Source organism: Labeo rohita, chromosome 24 (genome assembly GCF_022985175.1).
Source record: "Labeo rohita strain BAU-BD-2019 chromosome 24, IGBB_LRoh.1.0, whole genome shotgun sequence".
NCBI lineage: Eukaryota > Metazoa > Chordata > Actinopteri > Cypriniformes > Cyprinidae > Labeo > Labeo rohita.
Window position 1 is genome coordinate 10,939,725 of NC_066892.1, and position 16,972 is coordinate 10,956,696.

The 16,972-nt window shown below is 33.3% G+C and overlaps 1 protein-coding gene across 11 annotated transcripts in view; it reads left to right on the top strand.

Annotated features, from left to right (window-relative positions):
• cnksr2a (connector enhancer of kinase suppressor of Ras 2a) overlaps positions 1-16,972 on the top strand; it is a 101,783-nt gene that overhangs the window by 30,424 nt on the left and 54,387 nt on the right. For 6 of the 11 annotated variants that reach the window (XM_051098018.1, XM_051098022.1, XM_051098023.1 and 3 more), the window contains exons 3-5: positions 1,729-1,931; positions 8,724-8,829; positions 16,033-16,074. In XM_051098018.1, the coding sequence (XP_050953975.1) occupies positions 1,729-1,931; positions 8,724-8,829; positions 16,033-16,074 (351 nt within the window). The remainder of the gene's footprint in view (positions 1-1,728; positions 1,932-8,723; positions 8,830-16,032; positions 16,075-16,972) is intronic. The other 5 variants (XM_051098024.1, XM_051098029.1, XM_051098030.1 and 2 more) reach the window with 1 other exon arrangement.

Sequence of the window (16,972 nt, forward strand, 5' to 3'; positions counted from 1 at the left end):
ATTAATAGTAACAATACATGCTGTTCTGCTTATTCACATCAATTAAAAAAAGGGGGAAAAATGTAGTGTCAGAAATTACATGCATTGCCTTCTAATAATGCAAAAAGATTTCTATGGGTTACGTTTACAGTTAAAAGTCATTGGATTAAAAGACAAATTTTGTCTCTGTGCTCTTGAATATATGTGCATGATGCTGCGTTTGATCAGTCTCTGCCCCTTGATCAGTGCTCTTTATGCTGGAACAAGGTAATTTGGTACCCTGCCAAAGGCACCTGCTGCGACCTCTATCTAACACACAAACACAGACATCAGCAATTTCGATTTAAGATACGCCAAAGACGCCTATAGAACTAAACGCCAGTGCGGAAGTGAAATCTACAGTGTGCTTTTCGGCTTTGTTCTGACATGTTTTTTTGTCTGATTTAGATATGCAGATTTGTCTGAGCTGATTGCGTTATCTCAGCGCGGAGCGTGGCGTGTGTAAGCTCCTATCAGCTGGCAGCAGAGACTCTCAGTGCATTATTCATAGCCTGAACTTTATGTTCTGTCTCCACCCACTCAACGCACCTCTGCATATGAAGCACTCACTCTTTCTCTCTCTCTGCCAGGTGCTGAATATTCATTTGGGATCTCTGAGTGATCTCTGAGGGTGTGAGTTAGAGAAAAAGAGAGAGAGAGTCTTTGCCAGTGAAAGATGTGCTTTGTGCCTGTGTCTGTATTACTAAATTTATGCTCACTGTAATCCATTAAAATGTATTCTTCTTTAGTTTAACCTTGTTAATAACCTACGTAATATATTCTTTCTTTATAACCATTTTGTTTTATAATTTAATTAAATTTTGTTTTATAAAATTGCTGGATTAAAAACAGCCCAACGCTGGGTAAAATATGGACAAACCCAGTTATTGGGTTGTTCTGACCTAGTGGTTGGGTTAAATTTTTAACCTTACCTTTTAGGTAGTTTTATTTAACTCAACTGTTGCTTAAAATTACTATATTTGTTGCTTAAAATGATCCCAAAATAGGTTAGAAATTAACATTTTATTAATATGTTCAGTAAATAAACTGTAATAAATACTAATTAAGTAATAAACATTTTTTAATTGCTTATTAATAAATGTTCACCTTTTGATTATTGCTGATGCCTCTAGTAATGTTTCTGATTTTTAATTTACAATCCATTTTGGGTTCATTATAACCCAGCCATATAGTAATTTTTAAACAATAGTTAAATAGTTAAAATAAAGAAGGTTGGGTTAAACATTTAACCCAACCGATGGGTCTTATGTTTTTGTTTAACCCAGCATTTTTTAAAGTGTATTAACTTTTAAAATATATTAAATTAATATAAAATTGTATTTATTTTATTTAATCTTATTAAAATAATTATTACAATTTTAAAATGTGTTTTTAAATTAATATTAAATGAATTTAAATTCATATTATTTTCTTAAGGCAAGCCTTCATCAAGTAGCATTCAGAATTTGTTTTCATACACTTTCCTTTTCTAGTTTTACTTGCACAGTTTGTGCATTTACAAATGTACAATTTTTGGCAATAAAGCATAACAAAACTAAAATTGAAAACAGAGAGAGAAAAAATTGCGAATCTAAAATGGAGACAGAACAGCGGGGAAATGAAAAGCAATTCTGATTGACTCATTCCTGCAATTGTTTGCCAACCGTTTTGTCACTAAAACACTTCATTGTCTTTATCTCTGTTTGACAGAACTATGGGCTGGAGACTGAAAACCTGAAAACTCTCTCTCACAAGCTCAATGCCTCTGCCAAAAACCTGCAAAACTTTATCACGGGTCGTAGACGCAGCGGTCATTATGACGGCCGGACGACCCGCAAGCTACCCAACGATTTCCTCACATCTGTGGTGGACCTCATCGCTGCTGCAAAGAGCCTTCTGGCCTGGCTGGATAGGTTAGTCCTGCTAAGAGCCACATACACAACAAATCAATACATGATTTAATACATACCTAATATAAATACACACATATTCAATTTAATTCAACTCAAATTCAACCGCACTGATGTGTCAAGTTTTTAAAGCCTTACTTATTGGAGTGTAGCCAAATTCAGTGCCCTTTCCCTTAGAAGTGAGCTCCTCTGAAAAACACTAGAGGAAAGGTTATTTGATATGAAATAAAGATTTGAAGTATGGCCTTAAAGGTTAATACTTTTTTTTGAGCTCCAGGATCTTTTGTCATCTTCCTTTGTTGATAGTCAGATGAATGCTCAGAAACGTTGAGGAAGAAATTGTTGAATAAGGTCGTTATTTTTGTTTTCTTTGCACACAAAAATATTCTCGTAGCTTCATAACATTACGGTTGAACCAGTGATGTCAGATGGACTATTTTAACGATGTCCTTACTAGTTTTCTGGGCCTTGCGTTGCTGTCTATGCAGGATTAGAAAGCTTTCAGATTTCACCAAAAATGTTAATTTGTGTTCAGTAGATGAACAAAGGTCTTACAGTTTTGTAACGACATGACGACAGATTTTTCATTTTTAGGTGAACTGTGCCTTTAAGATGTATTCCTGCATCAGCATCCTTTGTTGTTTCTTGAAGAACCTTCCCAGGCCGTTGATTTTGAGCTTAGGTTAAGATGCGGCTGTGTTTCCTGGAGTGCAATTCCAGGAACAGCAGAGGGTGTTGATCCAGGAACATTTCCTGTTTGTGTAAATCATGTCATGCACGGTCTTCCCTCCAGTCAAGGGATGGCACTGAGAATTAGTGTGACACTTTGTGTGGCAGGGTGGGCAGAAATTACAGACTTGGGGTCTCTCGTGTAGTGTGTGCGAGGTCAGCTTTTGTCTGCTCAGATTCAATCATGTTGATTTGTGTTCCTCCCCTTAGCAATCAGGTACATGGATGAGTGAAGAGGTCTTATATAACATGGACTCTTTTTCTCGTAGCACTTCAGCTTCTTTCGGTTCAAGGTTTTAACCACATGTCTTCCGTTCATGTACGATTGTCTTTAGATCGTGATTTCTTTATAATGTGCTGATGAGCAATGCTTCAGAGAGAGCGAGACGTGAGGAAAGTGAGAAATGGAACATTTCTGTGCAGCGGCTGTGTTTTGTTCTCATACGCATGTCCACATGGAGTCTGTGCATATTTTTGGTCCTGATTGTGAGGAAATATCTGTAGTAATTCGGTTTTCTCATCCACTGATTTCTCTATGTCAGTGGTTCTCAACCTTAATGACTTAAAAGCTGTCTGTCTATCTATCTAACGACAGTTAATTTACACTATATAATGTTTTGCATCATATTCCGTAGTTTTAAATAAAAAAGGTGTCTAAATTTGTTAGATTATAGCTTCATAAATACCAGCTTGTTCAATTTTTTTGTCAGGAAAATTTAGCTAATTATTTTTATAGTTAAAAAGTATGATTAAAGAAAAATATACATATTTAGAGCAAAAAAAAAGCATAAAAATGCATTACTAAAAATAAAAAATAAAAATATTTTGTTTTAGCAATTAAAAAGATGAAAAAGGGTTCAAGCATAAAAACAATAAGTGTAATACTGCTTCAAATTGTTGTTGTTTTTCCAAAAAAAAAAAAAAAAAAAAAAATTTAAACATTTTTTGATTTTCTGTTTAATTTAATTTAATTGCATTTTTGTTTTTGTTTTTCTGAGTAAAAAATTACAGAAGACACCCACTAAAATGTCATTCAGTGAAACAGTCAGGCATATTTACAACAAAAATCAATTTGTGACTTATTAAAAGACAAATTACTTTCACCCCAAATACTAATACTTTTAATTCTAAATTTTTAATATTTGCCACTATCCTAGGTTTTGCCCATTTGTCAGTAAGATTTTTTTACTAATTTAAAACACAATAAAATTTAATATGCTCCCTTATTCTTTTATATATTTTAATAAGCCATTTTTTTTAGTTTTTGCATAAATATTGTTTTTTTTTTTTTGCATAAATGGTTTGTGAATTTTTACATAAATATTGTGTTACATTGAATGACAAAAAAGTATATCAATGTTCCATTTATTTCATCAAAAATACAGAACAAAGAAAAATACATAATATTATGATTATATATTATAAGTATATTATAATTAGATTAATATTATTATTATAACAGTATGAAATGTTATTAACATTAACAAATACAAATAACATTTTTCTATTTTAATATACTTTACAATATAATTCATTTCTGTGATGCAATGCTGTATTTTTATCAGCCATTATTCCAGTCTTCACTGTTTTACAGTCCTTCATAAATCATTTTAATATGCTGACTTATTATCAATGTTGGAAACATTTGTGCTGTTTAATATTTTTTTGGAACCTGTGATACTTTTTGAGGATTCCTTGATGAATAAAAAGTTAAAAAGAACAGCATTTATTCAAAATATAGATCTTTTCTAACAAAATAAGTCTTTACTATCACTTTTAATCAGTTTCTTTTAAAGAAAGAAAGAAAGAAAAAAACTACTGATTCCAAACTTTGAACGGTAATGTATATTGTTACAAAATATTTATGTTTTAAAGTAAATGCTGTTCCTTTTTATTCATCAAAGAATCCTGAGAAAAAGTATCATATGTTTCAAAAAAATATTAAGCAACTTTTTTTCAACATTGATAATAAGTCAGCATATTAGAATGATTTCTGAAGGATCACGTGACACTGAAGATTGGAATTATTATGCTGAAAATTCTTTGCATTACAGAAATAAATAATATTTTAAAATATATTAAAATAGAAAACCACTATTTTAAATTGCAATAATATTTCACAATATTAGTTTTTTCTGTATTTTTAGTCAAATAAATGCAGCCTTGCTGAGCAGAAAAGACTTTATATGTACATGTTGAGACCTGACATGGTAAAATGTGTTTTTACCAAATTTATTGTCATTGTACTGCATCAGTGGTCATTTGCTAGAAATTTCTCCAGCTCTTATTGCACATTAATTGTTTCCAGTCACTTTGTTGCAGCAAATCACTGTCTGTATTAAACATAAGACACTTAAGTTATAGACTGTAGTGCTGCAGTATTTCAACTTTTTCATTTCAAAATGAAGGTAAATCAGGCGAGTGGTTTGTGTTGAATGATCCATTTGGCACCCAGCTGCTTGATTCGGTCCAGCTCCCTCTGGTACTGAGCCTGGCTTAAAGCTCTTGACTGGGACAGCTCCACACAGTAGGACCCTTTCCATCAGACGGCATTTGATATCCTCTCAGCCTCACCCTGCTGAGAACGCTATCTCTCTATTGCTGTGCCCGGGCACCAGCCATCTCGCTCTCTGATCCTGGACCTGAGAGCAGTCCATATCACACTCAGTTCACACTGGCACAGTCTGGATTGGGATCAAGCTGAGAGGACTTATCCACATCAGCTTGCTGACTAAGGTGAACTTATAGCCAGTCAGTGTTTGGGTTAGGGAGGTTTCTGTGTTTCAGTGTCCATAATCAGGAACGTACGCTGTAGGAACAAGGCCACCAGTTGGGAGGGGTGCCTCGTTCCCCTCATTCATTAATGCTGGCCTAATTACGCTCCCCGGCCTCTCTTCTCTGCCAAAAGAGTCCCCAGTAGAGCTGTCGTCTCCCCTGCAGACATAGTGGAAGAACAGAAGGAACTCTGAGAGAGAGGGAGGAACGGAGTTGCACTAATGCAGGTGAATGGAGCTGAAGCCAAGAGACATTACGACTGACTTGAGAGTCTCGGTCCCTTAAGTGTTATTGGTTGATATCCATCCAGGCTGACACCGGCTCTCCTCTCCCACTTGCCAAGTCTGTGATCATCATTTTAATGGTTTCTGGCTGTGTCTGTTGGGTTTGTGGTGGGCTTTCCCTCATTCTTGTTCGGTGTGGGTGGAGCTCCAGGTGGGAGGGGCTTATTGGAGTGCAAAGGAGGTGACTGATCATAGTCAGAGCACACGCCATATTTACTGTTGATAATTTAAGCAAATAAACATTGATAATGCCTTTTCTCCATTTAAAATGTGAGAAAGGACTGAATGTTTAGACTCCAGGCGTAGCGAACGCACTGCGCTTCTATTCCTCAAAGCCTCATTTTTATTTGTGCCACTTTAAATTTGGCATCTGTTCTAACCAAGGCTTATTGGTTTTGATCTTATACTTAGCTCAGCTGTTTTCACATTCATTTCTCTTCAAATTCTGGCATGAATAAGCATTTAGTACTGAATAACTTTAAAATTGTATTCTTTTAAAATTCAGAATAAAACACAGTAGAAATAAATTCATTCTTTTAAATGCTAGAAGTAAAACTAATCAGTTTATTTCTATTTATATATAGCAAATGAATTAATGTTTAAAAAAGTGTGTGATGGGGTTCTGTAAAAATATTAATATATTACAGTTATATTTTGTATATAGTCTAAAAATATATAATATTATATATAATACTATAATTATGTTAATATATAAAATATTTAGGGCTATCGATTAATGTGTCAGTCAATTTAATTTTTAATCTAATTACATGCTGTGGCCATAAATGAATATTATTAATATAATATTAATTGCACATCAAAGTTGGCTGAGAAATTACCCGCAAAAAATAATTTAAAGCCATTATTGTGTTACATAAAAAAAAATTGACAAAGTAGCTTTATAAAGAAAATGTTCTACTTTTTTCTCCAATTTTTTCATTTTTATTTTTTAAAAAGTGAAAGGGAACTATCCGTTTAAATAGTTCCTTAATATGGATTTTTATTATTTTAATTTTTTTATTGATATGTAAATATTCATATATTATAATTATTTTTTAATGAAATTATACTCTAAATAAGGAAACTAAAACTGCCAGTAGATGGCAGTAAATATCTTTATTAATAAGTCATTGATTCATTCATTTATTCATTTGATTTGTTCGTTCATTAGATTGGTTCAGATGGCTGATTCATTCAGGAATTAAGTAAACGGCTCTTTATGAATAAGCCGTTGAATCATTGGTTCACCCAATTCGTTGAGTCATTCATTAATTCATTTGATTTGTTCATTCATTAGATTTGTTCAAATAGCTGATTCATTCAGGAATGAAGTAAATGGCTCTTTATGAATGGGCCATTGAATCATTGGTTCACCTAATTTGTTGAGTCATTCATTAATTCATTTGATTTGTTCATTCATTAGATTCGTTCAAACAGCTGATTCATTTAGGAATTTAATAAATGGTTCTTTATGAATGGGCCGTTGAATCATTGGTTCACCCAATTTGTTGAGTCATTCATTTATTAATTTGATTTGTTCATTCATTAGATTCATTCAGATGGCTGATTCATTCAGGAATGAACTAAATGGCTCTTTATGAATGGGCCATTGAATCATTGGTTCACCCAAATAATTTAAAAGCCGGATTTGTTCAGAAATGTTGTGATGCATGGAAATGCAGAACAGTTCTGCTGTGGCTTTAATAGGTAATTTTTGTGTTGGTGAAACTGAGCAAAAACAGACAATATTGTGTCTAGAATTTAACACAATATTACGTTTTTAAGTATTAAACTGTTGTATAAAACCATGTTGTACACCAAGGTCGTGAGTTTGATTCCTGGGGAATCTGTGAACTCCTTTAATGCATACTTTGAATGCGATGTAAGTCGCTTTAGATAAAAGCATATGCTAGATGCATACATGTAAATGCCCTGACATTAATAGTGCTAATGCGTTTTCATTGATTTGTTCAGATAGGAGCTGAAAGTATTCAGTGTAAAAGGATCTTTGAAATAAAGATAGACAGCAGCGCATAAGCAATTTGAAGCACCCACTAGCTTTCAGATACTCACGCACTGATTGAAAAACTGGAGCAGGATTAGTGAAACTTTAAGGCCTGGCCTTGAGGAGATGGTAGTGGTCTTTTTTACCCAACTGACGGATTTCCTGTCAGCCTGGAGCCGTCGTGTCCAGATGGCAGCGTGCGCTCAAATGCTTCAAAAGAGCAAAGGTTGGATGTAATGAAGTCTACTCCATCCTGGAGAGGATTGAGTGAGCTGCATAGATTTCAGCGTCTCTAAGTCTACCTCGGATGACTTGGTTTTGAACTTCTTGCCGCTATCTTTTCCTTGTCTCCCTCACACATTTTGTCTATTCTCTCTCTCTCCGTCCCCTTAGGTTTTTTTCAGACATTTCTCGTGAAATCTCTGACCGCTGCGTCCATGCTTGCTGACAGGTGTCCTTGAACCCGGGGTCAGACGCTGTCGGCGTGCTTATCTGCCGCAAAGTGATATTTGGGAGTCAAGCGAAGCCGCTGACATTTAGGAGGGGAGTTTTGAAGGAGGATTTGGTATTCGCCGAGAGCCGCATCCCAAATCCTGTTTAGGAAAGCGAGTTTAGTGTGTTCGGGTGGTATAAGAGTGCTTGTGTGGTCTTTGAATGAACGATTTTTAGCCCAGCGGTGAAAGATTGTTAGAGTTTCTTAAATTGTGAGGGGCTTCTGGGCGTGCGTCAGCTGGTGTTCCCAGCGGTCTTAGAGGAATATTTAGAGACGGGATGGAAACGATGAACCAATGTTCCTACAGCCCCGTATATATAGCACACAGCCTCAATACACACGACCCACATTCACTTCGTCACTCACAGGAAGAGAGAAACTGGGTCTGGAGTACGTTGACAGTCAATAGGGATATTGTATACCACAGCACATATCTACAATTTGCACACACACTTAAATTGTCCATCTTGTGGGTCTGGCTGTAAGAATAATCTAATGGTTAATTCCAGGTGTTACTTCTTTTGCAGGTCACCGTTTGCTGCCGTAACAGATTATTCCGTGACCAGGAACAACGTCATCCAGCTGTGCTTGGAGCTCACTACCATAGTACAGCAGGTAATGGCACTTACCAACCAAACCAACTTGTATGAGATGCAACAAACACATTAAAATGGACACTTACGATCGGAATAAAATAAAAATTCATATGACTCTACTCTGGGCATGGAGAAGGGCTTTCAGAATAGATTTAGCTTTGATTGAGATAAATGGTGTATTCTGCGATTTTTAATCTTCCTTTTCTTGCCAAATATGATGGTGAGTGATTCAAAATATAAAACACAGAAGCAGCTATATATTTTCATCCATAACAAAATAAGTGAGTGTTTATTTCAGTTTACAAAATTAAATATTTCGTTTTTTATTGTTAAAAATAAAAATTAAATTATTTGGAAAATATTTAGTTTTTTTAAGATTAACACTTAGATGCATTTTTTCCCACAATTATTAATATTAAAATCTAGTGTAGTGTATTCCACTGTCATTAGAATAAAATTTATATTGTTATTAATGAAATTATTTCTTACCAGTCTCTTACTAAAAAGACTTATTTTATTATTTTTTATTTATATATATTTTTTAATATTATAATATCTTATGCTCACCAAGGCTGCATTTATTTGAGTAATACTGAGAAGTAATATTGTGAAATATTGATTTATTGCAATTTATAATGATTGTTTTGTCAATTTAATGCATTTTATACATTTTTAATTTATTCTTGTGATGGCAAACTGAATTTTCAGCAGTTGTTACTCCAGTCTTTTTAAAATTATTATTATTATTATTAATAATATTATTTATGTATTTATTTATGTATGTAGTTATTTTTTGCTAAATATGATAGTGAGTGATTAAAAATCTAAAACACACAGGCAGGTATATTTTCATTTATAACAAAATAAATTAGTGTATGTTTCCGTTTCCAAAATTAAATATTTAGTTTTTTTTAATTGTTAAAAATATTTAGATGTTAGGTTTTTTTACACAATTATTTGTAGGTGTTTCCCCTTAATATTAAAATCTAGTGTAGTGTATTCTGCTATCATTAGAATGAAGTTTATATTGTCATTAATGAAATAATTTCTTACCAGTCTCTTACTATAATTTTTTTTTTATATTACTTTGTTTTATATTATATCTTATGCTTACCAAGGCTGCATTTATTTGAGTAATATTGCGAAGAAATATTTTGAAATGTTAATTTATTACAATTTACAATATTTGTTTTGTCAATTTAATACATTTTTGATACATTTTTAATTTATTCATGTGATGGCAAAACTGGATTTTCAGCAGTTGTTACTCCAGTCTAAAATAAAATAAAATAAAATAAAATAAAATAAAATAAAATAAAATAAAATAAAATAAAATAAAATAAAATAAAATAAAATAAAATAAAATAAAATAAAATAAAATAAAATAAAATAAAATAAAATAAAATAAAATAAAATAATCTAGCTCCAAACTATTACATTTGAAAAAATATTAAAGTAATTAAAATACTTTTAAAATTACTATTAAAAGTAATATTTTTGTTTAGCTGACAAGACAACAGTGTTCTTGGCCCTTTATATTGATGCCAGTGTTAACATAAAATACATTTCTGTTACATATTTTTAATGATGAAAATTACCGACTGCATGTTTAAGATATTAATATGAAATGTTATTTAAACCTCACACATTTTATCAAGAACTACAGCTCCTTTGCTACTGAAGCGGTGTGCGTCATGGGTAATGTCCTTTAGAGCAAAGCAGGAAGGGAAACATGATCGGTGTGAAACAACCATGTCAGACAAAAGAGAAATACGAGAAAGGAGAAGGATTCAAGGCCCCTGCAGTGATGTGCATGTGTGTGTTAGTGTGTTTGTGTACCCAGCAGATTATTTCTGGTAGGGTCAGAAGATCATGGCCAGCAAGAGCAGCATTAAATGGATGAGTCTGTCACAGCCAGCTCAGCCTGAATGCTGCACACAATCTCTCTCTTAATCCAGCACAGATTACAGTGTTGAAGCCAGAGATCTGGGTCTAATCTGAACTAATGCAACTAGTATTCAGTGCTCAGGACCAGCAGGGATTCTTTCCCCAAATCGTCCCCTGAGAGATTAGGTCAAAATGGATCATATTCCTCTCCATCCTATTTGGCAGGTGTGTTTTTAGCAGGTTTCTACCTGATCCAACATAGTAATTAACTGATCCAAGATCATCCAAACTGGTTTAGCTGACCAGATGGACCACCAGCTGGTTGGGACCTGACTGAGTTGGTAGACAATCTTGTACCAGCCTAGCATGTTCCAAAAACCTGCCTGACCATCTGATTTCTCCGCCAGGGCACCTGACCAAGATGGTCGCTTGTATTCTATCACTGGCCACTTATCAAACATCTAAACAAGCATCAGTGTCAGCAGTCCCCATTACTATACTATTGCATTGTAACTTACATAGACCATATGGATGAGCGCCACCTGCTGGCATCAGTATCACCTCTATCTTTAGTTTGGATTTATTTGTCTCTCTAATCATCTGGCTCAGTGTGGTGTTTACTTATAATTTAAATTAATATTGCATCCAAAAATGAAAATTTCTCATTAATTTGCTCCTCATGTTGTTCCAAACGTACTTTGTTTTGTGGAACACAACTGTTTTCAATTCATTAAAAATGAACAAGGTCTGTGGCTGCTCCAAAACAATGGAAAAAAAGCCACAGAGTCCATATGACTCGTGCACATATATTCCAAGTATTCAAAGCAATACTGACGGCTTGTGTTAAACAGACCAAAATTTAAAAGGGATAGTTGACACCCCCAAAAAAACCCTGTCATTAAATACTTACCCTCATGTCATAACACATATGTTGTTGCTAAAAAGAATATTATTTCACGTATTTGGTGTAATGCAATGTGTTTACGCCATTTGAGGTTCAAAAAACACATTATTTTCCACATATTGTACATTATTGTTGCTTCTCTCTGCCCCGCCTTTTTGAAACACAAAGCTCATCGTTCTGAAAAGCACGGTGTGCTCTGATTAGCCAGCTATCCAGTGCATCGTGATTGGCCGAATACCTCAAGCGTGTGACGGAAATGTTATGCCTCTTACCATGTTGTGATGCCGTGTCCTGGCACAACGAGACAAAAACAATAAAACCCATTATAAATGAGGCATTTGTTGCATCCAGTGAGGACATAATTACTTATTATATTGACTCATACTGTCTTTTTTTACATGTTGCGCTGCGTTGCATTGCCTCACGTTGCGTCACAACACCATGTCTGGATTTGTGATCACAGAAATGACAAACAACAAGCACTGTTCTAAACTAGCGTTTGAATAGTCAGTAGCAAATTATTTAAATATGAAAACGTACTTACAGGCTGTGAGTCAGAAGTGCCAGACTGTCCTTGCAAATTTGGACCTGCCCCTCTTTATAATGTGCACAGCTGATTTGCTACTTTGCCATTTAATCTTTTTTATCCACAAAGCTCTCTTTGGAACATTTTGCAATGTTTGCTTTGTGAATACATTTTTCTTTTGAGTCGGATCTTTTTAAATTAATCATTTAATCCAATTTACAAAGACAGTCCGAATGGTTTGTTCATAAATCAGACTAATCTGGATCTTGACTTAACTACAGCATAAGAACGAATATAAGAAATGTGACTGTTTTTTTAGGCTTGATTGTGTTTATAGGGTGCAGTCTAACATGTGTTAATGCTTTGTTTATAAAAAACCAACATTTTTTGTACATAATTCAACTTTATTCTACACCGCTCTGTCCCTTCTCCGATGAACACTCTGATGATTTCCTGGTTTTATGAAGCCCCTCCCTCAGAAACACACAATGGGCTCAGATTGGTTAGCTGGTCCAGTGTGTTCTGATTCGCTAAACCGCCTATAGTGCGTGTGCAGAAATGTCACGCCCCTCACCTCAGGGGTATGCGTTCCGATTGTATTGTAAACAATGGCATTGTAATTGCTTATCAAATATTTTTTAAGATTTCATTTTGGCTGTTTTTATGCCTTTATTTAGATAGGTTAGTGTAGTTTGACAGGAAGCAAAGTGGGAGAGAGAAGGGGGTGGGATTAGGAAAGGTCCACGATTTGGGATTCAAACTCGGGTCGCCTGTAATGCATTGGCGCTATATGTTGACGCGCTAACCACGAGGCTATTGGCGCCGACCAATGCTTATCAATTTGAGCCCGAATGAGAGCCAGAGAATATTAGTGAAGAGGATCGTCCAGAACCTGTGCAAGGACAATTCTTACAGGACGTTTCGGAAGGCATCCTCCTTGGTAGAAATCGCAAACCCGGGGCAATCTGTACATTTTTCTTGTGGAAGTGGACTTCTCCTTTAAAAGAAAAAAAAACTGTCCCTTGTCCATTTTCTTCAAAAGCTCTTCTTTTGTGTAAAAGAACAAAGTCATTTGGATTTCGAACAACGTGACGGTGAATAAATCATAACAGAATTTCATTTATGATCTTTAAACACCATACTGTGTCATGAGAATGCATGTGTCTTATGTGCGCCTCCAGTCCTAAAGCCACACATGCACACACACACAAATATGCACACTGGCGTCCTGCGTGATGATCCGTGGCTTGAGTGACAGCACTGGAGAATAGGTGCAGAGATGCTCAGGGGTGCTCAGAAGGGAAGTGAATCAATGCGGTTTCATTTGCCGGGAACATTCTTTTCTTTCGCTCTCTCTCAAGGCCTTTGCTGTGCGAGTGTCTCAGGTGTGAGGGCTGGTTATTACTTTATTGTGATGAAAGAGAAGAGGTGCAGGTGAGAGCACCAAAGACGATGATAGAAAATAGGCTCTCTCTGTAACATGCTGCAGAAACGGAGACATATAGTTCCCAACGACCAAAGAAAAAGAGAATCATGTCATCCTGCTGGGCATTGTTGGGTTTGGGGGTCAGTGATGGATATAGGAAGCAGAGTGGGTGTTGCTATGGTGATGGCTGGTGTCCAGAGATCAGTTCCGTCAGTATGTTTTCTTTAATATTTTATAAATGCTCAATTTATCTGTACGCTTGAAACAAGGGTTTATGATCTTGTTTGTCCGTCCTTGGAACAAATGTCCTCACAATGTCATTGGTTTTTCTATGATAAAGCCATTTGTTCCATGAATAGAAAACTATTCTTTGGTTGATGTATATGATACATTTACCATTTATGAAATATTACAGGACTGTTAAAAATATTATATTAATTACTTGGCTCTAACAAGATAAAAACAGCTTCACAACAGCGCCACATTATGCCTTATTCAGTAAAAATGTCAAATGTCCATTATGATCAACTACTAAACTGCTGCACAATGCATTGTGCCCTCAGCCAAATATTATTTTCCTCATATGATTAAAATAAAAGGATTTTATTGATTTAGTGTTAATTTAATGTTTTGACCATTACATTAATGGCTTAATATTTAAATTATTTTTTGGTCAAAACAATTTGCAAAACTTCTCAAAATCCCTCAGCCAAGATGTCTGTTTGAGAGTTAAACTTTTAAATGATATGTGGAAGCTATTGTGGAATATAATATTATAATATATATATATAACATAATAATATAATATAATATAATATACAAGGAAGATTCTTTGGGACCAGAAAATACACTTTACATTTTATCGATAATTTGGTATGGAAAATTATACAATATCAAGTAGACAAGTAATAAAACAAAATAAAATAAAATTAGACCAAATAGAAACATTAATTCAACTACAGTTACTTGTAACAGTGACTTAGTGTTATTTTAAATAAAATAAAAAATAAAATTAAATAATAACTAAACATTTAATTAAAATAAATAACATTATAAAAATAATAAAAATTAAATAATTTCTTCAAAGAGGCCTTAAAAATGGTTCTTATTTTGAAAAAAAAATGTTAGAGTAACAGCACCAAATTGAAACATTAATTTAACTACAGTTAACTTGTTAAAGTGACAGTTATTTTAAATAAAATAAAATAATTTCTTCAAAGAGGCCTTAAAAATGGTTCATATCTGGAAAAAAACTGTTAGAGTAACAGCACCACAGTTAACTTGTAGCAGTGAAAATAAAATAAAATAAACAAATAAAATGTCTTCAAAGAGGCCTTAAAATGGTTCTTATCTGAAAAAAAATATTTTTTGGAAGTGTTCAGTTTTTGGAAGAAGTTCTAATGCTTATAAAGTCTGCATTTATTTGACCAAAAATACAGTAAAATCAGTAATATTATGAAATATTGTTACAATTTAAAATATAGCTGTTTTCAATGTTAATATATTTTAAATTGTAATTTATTTCTGTGATGCAAAGCTGAATTTTAAGCATCATTACCTTAGTATTCAGTGTCACGATTCTCCAGAAATCATTCTAATATGCTGATTTGCCGCTCAATTTTTTTTCTTATCAACAATATTAATATTTTGTTTAAAACACATAATGCATTACAATAGAAATTTCTAAATGAAAATGCATCCTTGCTGAATAAAAATATTTGATTTTATGCAAAAAAAAAAAAAAAATCATTATTAAAAATCAATATAGTATCATTATTCTTAAATGCCCAATTCAAAGCAGATTTTCATTGGAAATATATGTATTTTTTTATTTAAAATTGTTCTATCCATTCAAAGCCAATTTTATCAGTGGACTTTATACTGGAAATAAAATTCTTCTATTTATTTTACTGTGACTGAAGTTTGGCCGCAAACTTGCTGCTGATTGGTCCACAGTGAACATTTTGAATGTACAACCTCAAACCTTACAGCTGCTTTCATTGTAGACACATCCAGCATCAGATTGTGCTAGTTAATAATAATCAATGTACTTGATAAAATTAATGTTTATGATCAAGCATATAACTGTAGAATTTTATTGTATCTTATTGTATATCACACCTGCACAAACACAGTGCACACTGCAGGTTTGCTATTTCTCCATGAACTTTCACAGCAGTCCTGGCCCCCAGCGGGAACCTCAGGAGCTCCTTGAAATGTCTCCATCAGAGCCTGAATGTTAAATTGAGCCGGGGGCTCTCCTCTGTTCAACCTTCCTATATTAGATCAGCATCTGAGAGGGAGAAAGAGAGAGAGACATTTCTGAACACAGTGACCCAGCTGTTTGGTAGATTATCCCATCTGCAGAGATACTTTGCTCTGTAAATGTTTTCTCAAGCGCTCTGTGTGGGTGAGTGTGTACGTGCGAGGCCTAAACTGTTTAAAATGACAGTAATATCTTACTCTTTCTTCTTCGCAGGACTGCACCGTCTATGAAACCGAAAACAAGATCCTCCATGTGGTAAGTGTTACTCGTCTGGTTTACGACCACACAGTGATGTGAATATGAATAGACGCTTTAAATGTTCATTTCCATGAAACATTCAACAAACTGATTCTTTTCTTTTGAGTGTTTTCAGAAGTCCCTGCATTTTTTCCCCCCAAAAATCTTCTTTGATCATTTTGTAGTAAAAATAATTATAGTTTTATATTAAATAACACTATTTCACTGTTACAATACTGTAACTGAATTAATGTTTTAATTTGGTGCTATTACTCCAATAAGTTTTTACAGATGAGAATCATTTTAGGGCCTTAGGGCTCTTTGAAGAATTTTTATTTTATTTTATTTTATTTTATTTTATTTTATTTTATTTTATTTTATTTTGCTTTATTTTTTATTTTTCATTTAATTTAATATTTAATATTTTATGTTTCATTTTATTTTTAATTTAATTTTAGTTTATTATTTTGTTTTATTTTGCTTTATTTTATTTTTATTTTTAACTTATTTTATTTTTTATTTTATTCAGTATTTAACGTTATTTTTAATTTAATTTAATTTTGCTTTGTTGTATTTTTTATTATTTTATTTTTAATTTAATTTAATATTTAACTTTTTTAAAATTTGTTTTATTTTGCCTTATTTTATTTTTTAATATTTAATTTTGTTTGTATTTTATTTTATTTTATTTTATTACTTGTCTGTGTGATATTATATAATTTTCCAAACCAAATTATTGATCAAATGTAAATTGTATTATATTATATAACACTAAATTCTGACTGTTATTTGTTGTATATTTATCTCAATTTGGTGCTGTTACTCCAATAGTTTTTCCAGATAAGAACCATTTTTAAAGCCTGTTCAAATATATATAATATAATATATTTTATTATATTATATTTGGCTTCCCACA